The sequence below is a fragment of the Scomber scombrus genome, chromosome 11 (genome assembly GCF_963691925.1).
Source record: "Scomber scombrus chromosome 11, fScoSco1.1, whole genome shotgun sequence".
NCBI classification, from domain to species: Eukaryota; Metazoa; Chordata; class Actinopteri; order Scombriformes; family Scombridae; genus Scomber; species Scomber scombrus.
Genome location: NC_084980.1, coordinates 19,942,008 through 19,959,739, shown reverse-complemented (window position 1 = coordinate 19,959,739; position 17,732 = coordinate 19,942,008). Strand labels below are relative to the sequence as shown.

Here is a 17,732-nt window from a genome sequence, read left to right as displayed (position 1 = left end):
TATTTTTTACATTGGCTTTTTTATTGAAGTAAAGGATCTGAGTACTTCAACCATTATTGTATGCCTTGTAGGCTATCTATGGTGTTCAATCCATACAGAGAGTGTACAAGTAATTTATTTGATACTTTGTGTGTGTGTGTGTGTACTTTTTACTCAGTAAGCTCTTCCCACTTTTTTAGTGGTCCAATCAAATGCGAAAGACTTGATTTTAATCTCTCTTGCAACTGTACACCGATCAAATATTTCGTTACATTCTATCACAATACAGGAGATAAACATGCTTTAACTTCCGTTTCACTGGGGCTTTAGTACATTTTTAAATTTTCAGTTCAGTTGTTATTGAGAAGTAAACCTGTTGCTTTTTCAACTGTTTCAACTACCCATAAACGCTGCCTTCAGGTAGACATCTCCCTCCTCATCCTGTCTGTCCAGATTATTTTTTATGTTCTCAGTACACATTGCTTAATGGTTGATCAACATCCACTGTTTATTTTGTATGTACAAATCTTGCAGAATAAGCAGCAACTACAGCCATCAGATAAATGTAAAAGATATAAGAATATTTTCACTTGAGAAGTGGTGGAGTAAAAGTGTAGACTCCACAGAATGCTGATAAACCATACATAAATTGATTGCCGCTTATCTACCTGTGTCCCCTAAGCAAAGCTAATTTGATATTTCAACTTTCTCTTACAAACTCAAGTTGCAAATACACAGCATAATTCTAGCAGGTGTAGTAGTTAAAGTAAACTAAGGTATGACGTAAAATTCTGTGTACATTCAATCAATCAGTCACCCAGTAAAGTCTTAGTTCTTGTAACATATACAGTTGAACATATTTTCAAACAATTACAAATGGATAGGTATTTGTACGATGTAAAATAAAATATCCCACAACAAAATTATTTTTGTCTATTTTGTGCAGTTGCAATTGTGAGCAACCCAGTGCTAGAAAATACATTGGTTTTTTTGTAGCAGATTCTGCTGATAATTACATTACAGTTTTAACAGAACCAGGGTCCTCTTCCTCTGTATTCACTACCAATTGACTGGAAGCCACCAGATTAGGCTGAGACCGCTCATTGTTGAAGAACATTGGGTTGTCAAAATTAGTTAACTTTTGAGGGATAGGTAAGCGGCGGCCAGACTTCTTGAAGAGGAAGAAGGCGATGATTGCCCCCATGGCAATCCCAAAAATGACCAGCACAACTGTCAAAGCGATGTAGCCACGAGTATGAGGTTCTTTTGTAGAATTTTCTGCACAGATTCAATATGTTGATGATGGTCAGCCAAAACATATGAATTATAATTATGAGTCAAATAGAAAAGATGAGGAAATTTTACTTACTATGTGTTGATGGTGATGTCACTTTTTGTGCTAGAAGGAAAACATACATGATCAAATTAACTTTTCATAAGGCATATCATTTTGTATCAATTAATTCAAAGTATACTCTACACATCTCAATCAATTTGTAAATACATTTTGATTAATTTGAAAGTTTCTGTATTGACTACTACACTATTACTGCAATTCAGTGTATGATGGTCTCACTTTTGGGTGTTTTGCAGATATATCCTTTGCGATACCACCCGCGACTTGCACCCCATGTCCCATCTGCAGTTCGAATCTCTCCATAACTGCTACCAGCAGGATCACCTTTAGACCAGTTAGTGTAGTCCATGACTGATTTATCCAACCACAACCATTTGCCTGGGAACAAATAAAAATTCAGCATTTCTTCCTAATGCAGTGTGTTTTTGTGCCAGATGAAGAGTTTTTTTTTCATAATTTTAACCTTCTTTCACTGTCAAAGGAAACAAAAAGTTGCCACATGGTGCTTGTACAATGTACAACCAAACGCTCTTATTACTTTTGTGAAAAAATTGGCCACTCAGGGCAACAGGACAAGCTGCAAACACAATAATAACCAAATAACTACCAAGAAATGCTGCAAGTTGCACAGAACACAACATAAATAAAATATAGGACATCAGAGGTTTTGAATGTACTGTACCTTTGTGAGTTCTGTACAAGCCAATCCAGAAAAACGTATAGCTATCTTTAAATGTTAGCAGATTGCTATGAATGAAATCCTGTTCCTGGGGCTCTTCAATGCTAGCAAGAGTCCCACCTTAACAAAAAAAACAAACAAACAACAAAAAACAGTAGGTCTTTAAATAAAGCTACACACAACTGAATAGTTAAAAATATGTATTCCATCGATAGAAAATCCTTACCATGTCTTGCACAATTGACAGATGCATCTGCCCAACTAGTTTTTTCAGTCATAAAGAGATAACAATAACCCTTATATGTTATCCAGCTACTTCTCTCGCTTCTGTGTGAGGTTGTCTCTGGGTCCTCAGGGCAAAATCCTGGAAATTCGCTTGACTCTGTTGGCGGCACATCTGTGAATGAAAGAAACAGTTAAAACACTGCTATCAGTTAATTACATGCTTTCAAATACAATGCACTCCCTACATTTTATCCTTATGTTTGACAATATCCTAGAAAAAGAAAATGATGCCACAACGAAACAAAATACAATGGTAGCATCCTACAATCAGCATTTACAGTACTGAACAGTAATTAGCATTCAGTCAATAATAATAAAACAATGTTCCAAACAGATAAAGGCAGGATGCATTGTGACATGCGGGCATTTAAGGTAAATCATACATCAGTTTGTTAACGTTTACATGAGCCCTACCTGTAGATTTCATACAAACACTGTTCATTTTCTGATTGCAGTCAGCGGTCTTCCATTCTCCATCTATATCCAGGTACACACAATGTCGGTCGCTGCGTGGTTCACTTCTACCCCAATTGAATAAAGTCATACGCCAGCCATCAATATATCTAAAATACCCGCCGGTCTGAAACGACAGATGGATCAAAATGGATTCAAGATTATTATTCAACAAATAATCAGTCAAGTTATTTCAAGGAAATGTAATCTCTAGGATTTTATATATTGATGAATGGTGAACTCTTTTCTTCTTTTTCAAAATTTGCATAATAACATTGCCGAAAAGACAATAAAATATTGTATTATTTTGCTCTTGGGGATATAACTTATCTATTTACATAATAACATCAATGCTACTATGTTATGATTTTATGCCACATTTCATGGATAGAAGTATAACAAAATGTTAAACCATAAAAGCCATCTATTGTAAATGGACTGTTTCAACAATTACAGAATACCATTTTGAAGGCCCTGAAAACCCAAGTCAGCTTCTTATTATGATTGATCACTGATTTTAAGTGAGTGGGGCTCTGTTAGAAAAACGGTATCAAGTTTTAAGTTACAAACAGGTTACTGGTGTTGCTCTATTTTGCTGTGTGCTGTTTGACAGACTCTCAGTCCTCTTACCTCCATTCTGTTCAGTCCTAACCACAGAGGAGCTTGAAGATTAAAAGCCATCAGCTCAACGTAGATGTGGGTCCACTCGTTTCGCAGGCTGGCCAGTTTGGCACCATCATTCTCACAGTTCCTCTTGGCGTCAACCCAGGGCATTTGTTGAGTAACAACCTTGATGGAGTCATTAAGTATTTTGACATAGTCGTTATAAGATGTTGGTTCAGGGGAGTCTGCGATTGATGGATCTGTTTAGGATGAGAAATTAGATTTGAAACCTTTATTTTTCACATATTTTAAGCTTTGTTGCATGAATGCTTTATAGTTATTATTCTTTTCCATTTTCATAAGAATAACATTACTCATTCACCCAATTCAACAACTGTGGTATTTTAATTGGCTGTGTATTTATATACAGTGTAATTTTTGTTGTTGAATTCATTGATCATGTATGCTGTTCAAGGTAGAGTTACCCTCAAATTAAAATTCAAAATTCAAAAAATGTAATTATGTCTATCAATGTATCCCTTAACACATAGTCTGTGATAGATTTAGTTACTATGGCTAAACATTTGCTAAGTGAGTCCTATATGTCAGGATTTACATCCTCATCATCATTTGCATTTTGCATTATCACAGAAAACAATCTGATGAATGTTAAATGGTCATTTGTTTATGCTTTAGCCCCACCCTGAAACTTGGTGAACCTTTAGAAAGTACTATCCCCAGACTTTTTTAGCTTCTGAAAATAAGTAAACAAGTAAATGAAATCATATAGCACCTTTCCATAACATATATCACAAAATGCTGCTCAATAAAATACAATACATTGAACTGTCCTGCAAAAAATAAATGTAGTCTGTGGTTCATGGTTTTCAAAACAAAGTTTTAGTTCCTGAGTTGTCAAAAACTTCTTGGTTCCCTAGTAATTTCCTGCAGTGGACACACTGGTCAAGCATGAGATTGATGATGCTTGGCTGATGGTTTTACATTTAGTCATTTAGGGAAATAAAGAATATCGGATAAAAGTAAAAGTTTGAATATAATAATAATAATAATAATAATAATAATATAGAAACATTACAATATCAGGGAGCATCACTGGTTTATGACTAATACTGGATCAATAGAATTTTGCATCAAAGTATCTCAGCAATCCCTGTATGAAATAAATACAAATGGGCAACATTGTGCCAGTCCTTGTCTACTAGTAACATAGAAAATACATGTAGAGTAAGAGAAAGGGCAGAGAAATGGCTTACCAACTTTTCGAAGACAGACATATCCATTGGTATCATTGCAGAACCTTGGTCTCCATTTCCCAATACCAAATTCAGGCTCAGTATTCAGCAGAGCACAATCCTCCGGCTGTAGCATAGACATATAAACAGTCATATGAAGTACAAATGATGACAATATTATAGTATTATAAAGATCTAGAGTCATTTTTTAGGGCTCATGATACAGACGGCCTGAGGACCTGAGAACAGCTGGAAGTGTGGACATTTTTAAAAGGAAACTCAAAACCCACCTGTTCAGCCTGGCTTTTAAAACTATAATAGTTTATAGCCTTTAATTTTATTATTTTTATTTTATATTGTGCTTGTTTTGATGTTTTAATATTTTAAACTTATTTATTTATTTTTTGTCTACTTTATTTTACACTATCTTATTATTATCATTCTATGGTTTTATCTCCTTATCTTTTTTTTGTAAAATAACTATTAATAATATTGTTGTTATTTTTCTTAATCTCTTATTATCAGCTTGTCAATCAAATAACTATGAAAGCACTTTGAACTACACTAGTCTGTATGAAAGGTGCTATATAAATACAATTTGATTGATTGATTTTCTGCAGAAAGATACAATAAGGAAAAAGCATCTTTTGAAATCTACTGCTATTATGCCAGTGATGTGAATCTTTTGCAGCAGTCAGATGTAATGGACAGCATCTTTGCCACATGATAATTGTCAAAATATTGTTATCAGTTCACCAAGACAACAATTATCTATTGACTAAAAAGGAGGCAGTCATAATACTAATGCTTAATATATAAATGCATATGGATACATCTTGAATCTTGTAGTTTCTTAACAAATAATTTTTAATCTTAACATAATTGAGAGAATGAAGGAATAAGTACATTAACATAACATAACATTATGAGTAGAATAGAGAAATAGATGTATTTGTACTCATTTTAGTTGCCACAGTGTGGGAATTTGTTTGTCTTTTCTTACAGTGGTTACGGTTTTATGACAATTATGGCCTTTTTAAAAAAAAATTTAAAGCATGACATAATTTGGCTCCAAGTTATGACAAACAGTGGTATTGCTCTTAACATGTGCCGTGTTACCTTATAATATTCATATCCTCCATGATAGAAATCCATCTGCAATAAAATAATAGGAATGTCAAACATTTTTATGAATATACCAGCAAAAAATAAAGAATATATTTACAAATAACTCATCGAAAATGCTAAACAACAGCTGAGTGTACGAGAGGCACAACTCCTGGTTGTCATAAAAATATTCTGCATTCTGATTCCAGAGAACAAAAATGAAGGACATCAAAGTATCAAACAGTTTTACCATGCCGTGAAAATCATGGATACTATGAAAACCGTTGTCCAGCTGCAATGGAAAATAGGAAAGTCAGGAATTTGAGCAGTACAAAAAAATGAATTATAAATTATACGGATGCATGTAATTAATAACAATACTTAATAAGGTTTGTTTGTACTTCAGGCATAACCTCAGTCATTTAGACCAGAAGTTTTCACAGATACACCTCAGATACAATATACACATGTACAGAGTTGAAATAGTTACCGAATAAGCGTCATACATTGGAATATGGCGTTGCGGTCTCTATGGAGAAACAAAGGGTCACATTTTCATTAAAGAAATGTCACAACAGAAGGGCATTTTTTTAGTTGTGCAACACATAACTTGTGTACTTAACATTAGAATGCAAAAATCACAGCGTCAACCTACTGAAGCCCAGTGGGTGTGTCGCATTGGTCGCCCATCAGTCCAGACAAATGCATAATGATTCATTTTATGCAAACCAACCCACAAGTCTGTAGTAGGTGCCTCAGTCATTTGAGTGGTCAAAAACACTGAAAATGTAACACATATTTATGATTGACGGTTGAAATATTTGTGACTTTATTTTGATGTGCATCAGACATTCACATTGTTTGTGAGATAATATATTGTGTTTTTCTGGGGGAAATAAGACAAACAAACATTGCACATGTCTTGAGAGAATTGAAGCCAGATCTCCTCCCATCTTTCTGCATTGTTTCCTTGCTCCATCCCATGTCTCCCTCTGGCTTTTCGTGATGCTGTAACACTGTAGGTGATAAATGAACAGTTTTATGTGATCTCAAAAGAGCAGTAGCTATTTTTTTCTCCACACAAAATCTTTTAAAAATTAAATGTTGAAATAAAAAATTAAAAAACAGACTGAAGGCCAGTTTCTTTGCAAGCACTGATAATTTAAATATTTGCAACATCAGTTGTATTCCCATCCTTTCAAACAACTATAAAAATTAAAAGTGACCTCTGACCTTTGAGTCAAATTTTTTCCAGTTTTCTGGACAGCCACCTTTAGGAGGCACTGTGGGCGCTACAGTGGTGTTGGCAGGTGGTGAGCCACTACGTTTACAAATGAAATGGTGATCCCTCCCACAATTATCATCATGCCAGAACCCTTTGGACCAAATACAATAAAATACATGTAAATATAGTGTACATTTTATTTTATTTTTTATTAAAATCATCATATACAAGCCTGCCAGTGAAGATTAATCAGTTTTAAGTCGCTCACCCAGGGAGGAGGTCATGGCAGCACAATTCTCATCATTGTTCAAGAAACGAGGTTGATTGTCATCCCACCTTTGAAACACTACTGGAGAACCATCCATCCACCTTTTTGAAACACAGACAAATCCATTAAAATTTCAAAAGACGCATGTATAACAAACTCTTATTTCAGTTTACATCTTATTTTTTTATGCTGGTCTCTAGCAAGCAGCAGGTGTCAGGGGTATTCACAATAACACTGCCACCCTCAAGCAACAGAAGAGAACCCCATAGAGATCACACAGGTCAATTTGACATACTAACATACTGTATGACAGAGAATATTTGGCTGCACTCTTTGCTAAATCTTTATGCAATAGCACATCTTAGAAATATAAATATTGTCCTGTAAAGTTAACCCAGAATCCACCAAGAAATAACTGAGCTGGCTGACTGGTTTTGTTTGTTTGTTTTTTATTTGACAACTTAATTTTAAAAACACCAGCTCTGCAATGGCATTGACTGCCTATATAAATAATTGCAGATGCACTAATCATTTTGTTTACCAACAATTTTTGTAAATGATTTTGTAATTGTGACATAAAAGAGCTTGTGTATGGTCACAACGCCACTGTGAACTACCACCCAACTCTGCAGTCCTGAAGTCTATTTTGGATCACTGTTTAGGTTTTCAACCCCTCAAACTTTACTTTCAGGTACAGCAGGCAGCTGTTTTAATGTAAAAAGCATCTGATAAACTCTAAGTAAGCTATCTGCCAAGCAATAGTATAAACTAGTAAGTGAACGTTGTGGAGCATGTAGAAGGCTTAAAGCCAGATGTTTCCCTCAGGAGAGAGTGACCAAAGCAGACCTGAAAGGATACTGAATATTCATATATTCATCTATTGTGATGGGCATGACCATTTATCAGAACTTTGGCAACAATATGTAAGTGTTTGATGTGATGCCGAATATTATTTTTAATAAAAACATAAAGACAAATTATGGCCTAATTTCTGCACACCTGGTAGAACAACTAGGATTTACAACTGCTGTGGTTATGCAACAGCTTTCTAACATTTTTCCAACAGCTCTCACAGCACAACACATTCAGCTGATTACATGTACTATACATCACATAGTTTTCATACTTTTTTCTTTGATTTTTATTCTCTTGTGTTGAATTCATTATTGACTTTATACTCACTCGTATGTTCCATCAAGATCTACATTCAGGCCTATCCAGTTAGATGTATAAGTTCTGGATATCTATACACACAGACAAAGACATTCAGTAAAACCAGCAAAACTTTGGTATGTGGTGAACATAAATGCTATTGCTAATGAGTAATGTCCGTAATATCACCGCTCACCTGTTTCCATATAAAGACATTCTCAGCTTCACTGTTGATAGTTACCAAGTCACCATGCCTCTGTTGGCAGAAGTAACGAGCGTCTTCCATAGGCTTCGTCCATTGGTTAAAATAATATTGATTCCCATTCCATTCAAGCCACCCATCTGAAGTTGTATTATAGTCTGAAAAGATGTTAGAAAAATCTTTGAGTAGATGTGTAGGTTCACAATTTTAGTTGCTTTTAGCTGTGCTAGTGACATGGCTTTATGGATGGTAATCTCAGTTGGTCAGCCTCCTTCAGGATTGAGGCTGAAACATCTCAACAACTAACAACAACTAATGGGTGGATTGCAATAAACCTTTATGACATTTATAGTTCTCAGGTTATGAAACGTACTCACTTTGCTGATCCCATGACATTCCTTCTAGCGTCACCAACAGTTGAAGTTTTCAATTATCCAGTTAAATATCTCAAAATCTACTGGATGGATTGCCATGAAATTTGCTAAACACATTGATGTCTCTCTGATGAATGGTAATAACTTTGGTGACTCCCTGACTTTTAATCAGAATTTTAATTTGTCAAATAAGTGTATGACCACCCTGCAGATGTAATGACATTCCCATCAACCTCATCGGTACTTTGTGGTCAGTGCTAATTAGCCATTGTTATGATGTGATGTGTCTATTACACTTTCTGAACATCAGCCTATTAGCATTGTCATTATGAGCATGTTAGTATGGTGACGTTTGCATTTTGCTCAAAGCACCTCTACTGTATATGGAGCCTCACAGCTAGTCTATTTGTGTGAATTCTGATGGCTGTTTTAGTGTAAATATGTTTAGCTAGTGTCCCCATAGAGATAAAACAAGAAATATTGGCAGCAAATTTAAGCCATGCCATAAATAATAACCTTTGTGCCAAACACTCATCTCCAATGATGACTGTGTGGTTGTAGAAATGGACTACTTACCTGGAGCAACAGGACCTGGAGTTGGATTTGGAGTCACTCCTGCAAAGACCGAGGATAATTATACAAACAACCATGTATGGAGGCCTGGAGTGGTACACCAATGGTGTAGTGGGTATCTTTGATATATTGGTAATCAACAAGGTTGAAAAGAATGATTTTAGTCACTAATTTTACCTGCACGGATCTGGCAAAGCCATCCATGGTAGAGTTCACAGTGCACATCTTTCCAAGATCCCCCCATATCCTGATTATTTAATTTGACTTCAACACAAGATTCAGTATTATTTTTATTGTTTGGCTCTCCTTCCATCCAGTGTTGAAATTGCAGCTGTAAAAAAAAAAGCAAATATATAAAAAAACAAGGATTTTTAATTTTTATTTTCAATTTCATTGAGCGTCATAAACCAAAACTGATTCACTCAACTATTAAAGTAGAAAACTGTTAACTTACTGCAGATCCATCACTCCACACATAACCGGTCATTTGGTCCGGGGCATTGAGTCCAATCCACACATCATAATATCTATAATTGACAAACTCAAATTAATGATAAAAGTATGCAACCTGTTTTGTAAAATGTTTAAACAACAAACTTCTGATATTGTAATTTTCTGATGATGCACTGTCCCCTTTGCTCTGCTCCAATTTTACAGGTTACACTGTACCCGTGTGGTAGCAGTTGTAGCTCAGCTACACTGTGGATGCTGAGCAGGTCTCCTCCGATGGCCCTGCAGTAATCTCTGGCCCCATACCAGGTCCTCCATGTTGAAGATGACTCCAGAAACAACTTAAATACAAGTCAGGAGATTCAACATGGTTTGATAGTCCTTTGACACCAACATCTGAGGCATCATTTAAAAGGACAAACATGTTTCGTATTCTACACAATAATATAACTGTGCACACATTTATATCTATCTTATGAAATGCCTTTGTGTTCAAAATTCGAGTTACATTGACGGCCTCACAACAATATATCATTTAGATGTTAAGAGGAACTGAGTATATTTGGTTAGTTGCATAAATATGTATAAGGGAAGAAAAACTGATTAATTGAAACTAATTAAAACTCCTTAATTCATGTCCATATTAATAGGTGTTACAGTATGTAAAAACTATTGGGTTGCCATATTCATCAAGCTAACAGAGGAGAAATTCAGTCACACAAGTACGTCCGGAGGGTGCAAACAGAATTACTCCATTGGAAATTAGTTTTGATCGAACCAAGAATTTGATCATTGATCCCCCATATTTTACATTTTGGTGATGATGATGATGAATGATTTCAGTAAACATTAATTTTCTCAGCATATCAGGCTGCAAACCTTTACAGATTCTTGTTTCTAAATTAACTAACCTGAGAAAAATCAGGTCGCTTAGGTGATTTTTTTTCTTTATATAGCTTTACCTTAAAGCAAACGTTTCTTGACCCTAATCGAGTCCAACTGTCTGCACACTTAGGAGGTGTAAGAGTTGGTGGTGCAGGGGTTAAAACGGCCCCTTCTGCCAGGTGCTTGCAGATGTATTTCTCTTTATTGGTGCAGGGCAACACATCCCAGAGTCCAGCAAAAATCCCAGTTTTTATGGCAACACCGCCCTGGTGGTGACCTTGCATTGTCAAGGGAGAAGTTGGTAGAAAGTCAATTGTGAAGTCACTTTCTGACACACCAACAGAACTACAGATGGAGTTAAAACTCCTGTGCATACCTGGCATTTCAGCATTCCAGTGAGTAAATCTCACATTGTCTGTGTTGGTCCACACAAATTCATCAATGTTTCTCTGGTTTGCGAGCCCCAGCCAGAAATATTTCTCTGGTCTCCTTCCCACCAAGCTGACAAGGAATGCATTATCCACCCTGAAAATATTTACACAAGTAGGATCATAGGGTTTCGCCAAATGCTGTACAGTAATAAAAGCATTCCTTTTTTTTGTAAATCCCAATACAGTACATTGGAACCTCTGAAATTAAGTCTTGCACCTAGCAAGCTTAGAATATTAAATAAAATGTTCTTACCTATTTGAAACATCAGCTAAGTAAGAGTCTGAACTTTTGCAGTATTCTTTGGCTTCCTCAAAAGTATTTCTCTCTTTCCCTACATAGTAGCAGTAGGAGCCATGTCTTCTCCACCCCTGGATTGTTGGAAAACAGTGTTAAAAAAATAAAATAAAATAAATAAATAAATATATATATATATATATATATATATATATATATATATATATATATATATATATATATATATATATATAATGTATGTTTTTCTACAATGGATCAATTTTTAGGTGGAGGGAAAGAAACGTGGCCATTTTTGTATTACATGGATTTGACAAGCTTCATAACATAAGTGTAACCATATTTTATAGCTTTAAACTTTAAACTAAATGGTAAATACATGTTTTGCTGGATAGCATATGTATGTGTGTGTGTGTGTTTGTGTATGTGTGCATACATAAACAAGCTTGAATGTGCTTTACTGTATGTTGTTTCATGCAGCTTCAAAATCACTGTTGTTCATTCATCCGACAGACTCTGCTGTCAAATGCAAGCACAAGCGCCAGTGCTGTAGCTAGCAGACAATGTGTAGTCGACTCTAAAGGGTTTTCAGATCATCAGGTCACTGTTTCACTGTTGATTAATGTAGCTCTCTACACAAACCTTGCCCCACAGCATATAGACCTTACCAGTTAATCCTTTATAGAGTAGAGCTAACAAGATTGTTTGAAAATGTAAAAAATATTGGTAGGGACAATTTAACTGTGCCCTGACATTAGTAGCAACATGTCCTCACTGTCCATACCAAAATAAATGCATATGCTTGGGGGAACTCCACAATAGGCTGAAAAATATACAGCCCCATTATGGTTGTTTGTTTCAATCCCAAACTGCTGTGAAAAAAATCTGTCTTTTAAGTCGCTGGGTGCTCTACTGTGTTAACCAGCTAACCTGATCATTTTCTTTTTAGCTGGGCAGGTTGAGTTTTGCAGATTTATCTGGAAACCACCAAAACTCTGAACTAAAAACAGTTAATTAAGTAAACTTCACATACGGTTTTGCAGCCCACATTCTGCTCCACTTCATCTCCAGTGGGGTTTGAAGCACTCATCTTCATACAAATGAAGCCATGTTTCTCTTCACACACACGAGCAGCCCAGTTCCCATTCTGCAGCAAAGCAGTACCATAAAATGATCATTTATGTGACTCTGAAGAATCTACAATCAATGTAGCCTACCAGTACTGTATATCAGATGTTAAACAAAAATTCCATACTCTTAAAACTGTACTAATATAATACTGTAGATACATATACAATACACAATCTAAATGTTTAACTTAACCTATTTAACAAATGCACAATCAGTTAAAATATCAATTAAACATGAATATAGCTGCACATTTTTGCTGCTTGTTTTACAGATTAGCTTTGCCATTGGACATATTAAAGTGCATTATTTAATGACACCTTCCCCCAAAGAGTGTATGTTGTGCACATACGTAAAGGTGATGTGCCTCACCTCTCCCCTGATGAGAACACAATCTTCAAGGTCAGTAGAGACAGTAGGCTCCCCATATCCCCAGCTGGTAAAGCTGACAGTTGAGTGGTCACTCCAGTCAAAAAGTCCTTCGGTCTTCTTGTCATTCAGTCCAATCCAGAGCTCATCTGTGGGTGCTGCAGACATGAGCAGAATGAAATGATCTTTCCATTAACTATATATGACCATCAGTTAACATGTTACTAGTGAATAACAGACATCTGCACATTGTGTTCATGTTTTTAATCTTTCTTCTGGAGCTCTCCACTTATTATGCTCATACTACTTTTTTGCATCAGTTGTAGAATGGAGCATAGCATTAGTTTGGGCTAGGGCTGTCAATTATTAAATAATTATCAAATCATTTCTGTTAAAAATGTATTAGATTTAAAATATGTTATTTCATAATACAGAAGATGAATGACATGGAATATAACAGTCAGAAAATGCACTGTTGATATGCTGTAGTACTCTGTATTGCCACTAGGTGGCGCCTCAGACTGTTTAATGAGATGACTGTCTATAATGGCTGCATACATTTTAAAACACATGCACCTCCCTTGCTGTACACGGAATAAAAATGTCACAGCATGCCTCACTTTGCTCACTGTGGCAGCCATGTTCGTGAACACTGCTGCATAAAGTTGTGGAATTTTCACAGTTATTTTCTGGCAGCTGTCCAGTTTAGCTAGCTGGGCCTTATGCTAATGCTAACCAAGCATCTACAGAAGCAGTGTGCAGCTGACAATAGAAAACATTGCTATAGTATTGCTGCTCATCTTCAGGACAAACAGTTCTGAACAAGTGACACATCCCCGTAACATCTGTCCCAGCACGGCAGTTGTTTCCAGGTTACCAACGGTGAACAACATACATCTCCCTGATCATGTAGATAATTTCTCTACATGATCAGAGAGATGCACGGTGCTTGCATTAGTTGATTGCCACCACTTGGTTCATTAATGCTTCCTAATCCCTGCACTAGCTCATTTTTCAGCTGTTTAGCTACCAGCTGAATTGTAACATCCAATCATATTTGTGAAAGTGTTCTAGTTGTAAGGATTTCTTTCCTTTGCTTGTGTTTGTTTTTATTGTCTTCACTTACCATATCCAAGTTGAGAGATGACAAAGCTTTGGTCCTCCACATTGCGGATGCTCACTAGGTTCCCACCTTCATTGCGACACTCTGTCTGAGCATCAGACCATGTTTTCTGAGTTTGCTGAAGGTAGAAGCAGTGGCCATTGTAGGGAATCCATGGGTTTGAACAAAATCCTGTCTCAACAGCTGGTCATGAAAAGAACAAAGACATAAGGACTGAATAATACAATGAATTTGTCAGATTGAGAAATATTGTAGTAATACAGGAACCAGAGGATGTCTAGATTACCTTCTGTAGGAGTTTCCATGGGCCCTTCACTATAGCAAATGTACCCCAGCTTCTTGTTGCAACTTGAACTTTGCCAAGAGTACTCTACAGCAGGATCAACAATTGCACAGTTTTGTCCTGGATCAGGAAGCGGATGTCCTACAACAGTTATACTTGACAGATTAGTTTTGCAATCAACCTCATATCAATTCTTAGATTTGTCTTACAGTCATGCACACACCCTGTAAAAAATTGTATAAGATGGCACTAAAATAACAAATAAATAACAAGAAAAAGTAAGGAAAAAGTCTCAACTTTCTCTATCTTCTGGTAGCATTATTGAAGTACAGAAAAAAACCTACCTGAGTCCCATGTGAGATAGCGGTAAGGCCTCCCATTTGACCACTGCCAACCATGTTCTGGATCCAGGATCAGCCCGATCCAAAGCTTACTACCCCCTTGCCCTAGTAGTGCTGTTTGTGTTTGTGAATGTGTGGGGTAGAAAAAGGTGGGAAACGTGAGTCTTTCTCTAAAACACTTCTTAACTTATGCCACTAGTTGTCATTGAAGTTCAAAATGTATGTACACAGCATATATGCACACAATTAGATCTGTCATTTGTCAGTACAAGCAATGCATTTTATAATGTATAAGAAGGATCTTTTTAATGAGGAGTTCCATTATGACATCCAATAATAGATAAAAAGTTAATTGGAGAAGACAAGTAACACAAAACAAAGTAGTATCTAGATACTGTATGTGCCCAAATTCATGCTTCCTTTGTGAATACATTGAGTAGTGGCACCATACCTATAACATAAGCCTGCTGGTGAGGATCAGTGATGCTGAGCAGGGAGGCAGCCTGCTGTTTGCAGCTGGCCTCTGCCTGGGCCCAAGTCAGAGCTGACTGTGTGTTGAGCTGGTAAGAAGCTCCTGTTGTTGGGTGTTTATTCCAGTATTCTTTGGCTGTAAAATTTACATACAAATACAGTATATGTAATAATTTCCCCATGTTACCTCAGGTTGCACATTGTTAGAGAAGGACTTTGCTGCAAACTATCGGTAGCTGCTAAATCAATATCAATTGTAAATGAGTACACACTTAACAACCATGCATTGTTAATATGCGCTTCTGTCACTTCAGTATAATAAAACTATTTCTCATAGGTGGTACTCACAGTTCGTTGGGCAAAAGCCCCAGAGTTCATGTTCATATTGTGTTTGAATCGCACACCAAAGACGCTTTTCTGAGGAATCAAACGTAGTGCATTCTGTGTACCACCGGTCTCTGTAATGGAAGGGAAACATGCAGGGTCGACCATTTGCATTTCCTCCAATGGTGTAAAGTTCTAACAAAACAAGGAAGAAAGAACAAAAGAATAAAATAGGTTGATACGTATAATAACTGTATATCTGTGCTGTAGCAGAATACATTTTATAATATCATGATGTATGACTAAATAGTTAAAATGTGGGGTGGAGTCTGTTTTGATTTTTTTCTACAGCACTGATTTTCTTTTAGGCTATAAGTCTAAATAATCTTTAAAAACATTTCTTCTATTAAGTTTTGTAGGTTAAATTCTGTGAAAATGGATTTGAATTAGTGCATGCACACAAACACAGTGTTTTTATTCTGTACCTCTGTATGTTCTTGTGCAAGCACCACTGGATGTCCCTGAAATTGTAAGGTGGTTGTTGGGTCCTGTTGTTTTAGAGAGAATAGCCGTATCTGCAGTGAGCTCAATGTAAAGCTCTTGGCCTTTGAGGGCGAGCAGCATTTCATTCTTGCATTCCCACTTTTGGAGTTCGCTGTTTTCGTCACAGTCGTAGAGACTTATTTCACTTCCAACACTTTTCCCTTGGACTCCCAGGCATTTTCCAATCCGGTGAACCAGAAGTCGGTCACCAGTTGTCCACTGAATATCATTGCAATAGGTGTATTTTTTAACCAAACAAAAACCAGTGGCCTTGTTAGTAAGTTGAAATGGTGAATCTGTAAAGACATATAGGTCAAGAAATCAAGTAAAGACTGTGAGAGTGCAGAAGAAATCAGAAAATCCTGTTTGCAGTCATTGGAGTTATTGGTTTTGTGTAATTTGATGGTATATTATGATATTGTATATCTTAATATAAAATATGTGTGTGTGTATATATATATATATATATATATATACACACACACACACACACACACATATCTCATGCTGGCAATATGTATGTATGCAAAAGTAAAACACTTCAATATTGAATTTAATATAATCTACAAGAATTAATTTTGGCAACTCAGAGGACACAGCAGCCTCATACAAATTTGGTATAATGCACATCTATATAATCTACACAAAAAGCTTAATTAAAAGTTGGAATACTTTACCATCAAAAGCCAGACTCTGGAGTGTTTGGACGAGGAGAACAAAAGCTGTACAAGTCACCCACATTGTTAACATTCCTCTGAAATGTCTTACAGCAGAAGACGTTATCTATGCATTTCTGAGAGGATGAAGGAGTTGTGTGAATGTTTGTGGGAAGAAGGCTATCTAAATGGCATTGACACATCCTGGGCACATCCTGTCGCGTCATGTTAACATGACGTTTTGTTTCTACTTTCTATTTTTCTTTTCACTGGACCCCAAATGCAGATATTTGCACACTTAGCTGTTTCACTGTAATACACATTACTTGCTTGTTGCTGTGTGGACATGTGTCATTGCACATAAATAAACATACAGACAGACAGGCAGCGTGGGTGGGAAACTGGAAGTGCTAGACTCATACTCCTGTGAGTGACCTTTCCAATGACAGCCAGTAGAGATACCAAACACATAAATCACAGTGAAAGATATCTGATAATGATTGTTTTATCATTATCTTTTCATTGGTTGCCACTAAGGTATCCACATTTTGTTGTTGTTGTTGTTGTTGTTTTTCTGATATCAATCTACAGAAGTTTACCTGATTTTATTTTGCATTTATATACATTTTGAACTATGACTTTGACACCATATATAAATAAAGAGAAGCAGAAGTGATACAAATTGTGGATTGCACATGTTCTAGAAAACACCGCAGTTGGTCGTTTGAATGTTTTTTCAATTTCAACATCACTAATATTGTGCAATATTCATAAAAAGGAAGCTCTCATAATGCTGACTTTTTTTAATTCTATATGGGAATGCTAAAACTTCTCAAGAACTGATCTCAAGAAATAAAAACTATTGTTCAGTGTAGTTCAGGCAATATGTTGTTCAGTCATTTAGTTGTTAGATTATAGTTTTCTTGTGAGCAGACAGAACTCACCTGAGCCTTTGCAGGTATCAA

At 36.1% G+C, this 17,732-nt stretch overlaps 1 protein-coding gene across 1 annotated transcript; it reads right to left on the bottom strand.

Annotated features, from left to right (window-relative positions):
- Window positions 1-230: 230 nt before the first annotated feature.
- LOC133990487 (macrophage mannose receptor 1-like) lies at window positions 231-16,926 on the bottom strand. The gene is made up of 33 exons (XM_062428817.1): window positions 16,789-16,926; window positions 16,054-16,407; window positions 15,593-15,763; window positions 15,225-15,380; window positions 14,777-14,887; window positions 14,436-14,573; window positions 14,153-14,332; window positions 13,030-13,184; window positions 12,563-12,676; window positions 11,530-11,645; window positions 11,222-11,370; window positions 10,923-11,122; window positions 10,180-10,301; window positions 9,965-10,037; window positions 9,688-9,841; window positions 9,514-9,552; window positions 8,558-8,721; window positions 8,392-8,453; window positions 7,210-7,310; window positions 6,950-7,092; window positions 6,627-6,732; window positions 6,372-6,496; window positions 6,207-6,245; window positions 5,967-6,008; window positions 5,729-5,764; window positions 4,631-4,736; window positions 3,384-3,616; window positions 2,715-2,880; window positions 2,242-2,412; window positions 2,019-2,135; window positions 1,556-1,714; window positions 1,349-1,378; window positions 231-1,257 (listed from the first exon to the last, which is right to left on the bottom strand). The coding sequence occupies exons 1-33, from the start codon at window positions 16,859-16,861 to the stop codon at window positions 992-994; spliced, it is 4,371 nt and encodes a 1,456-aa protein (XP_062284801.1). The 5' UTR covers window positions 16,862-16,926; the 3' UTR covers window positions 231-991.
- Window positions 16,927-17,732: the final 806 nt, after the last annotated feature.

Bases quoted from the DNA above. Each gene is read 5' to 3' on its own strand.
- LOC133990487 (XM_062428817.1), bottom strand. From the start codon at position 16,861: ATGTTAACAATGTGGGTGACTTGTACAGCTTTTGTTCTCCTCGTCCAA. The intron at 14,333-14,435 runs GTAATCTAGACA...TTTCATGACCAG, and splicing joins CATGGAAACTCCTACAGAAG to CTGTTGAGACAGGATTTTGT. The intron at 7,093-7,209 runs GTGAGCGACTTA...TTTGGTCCAAAG, and splicing joins TGCCATGACCTCCTCCCTGG to GGTTCTGGCATGATGATAAT.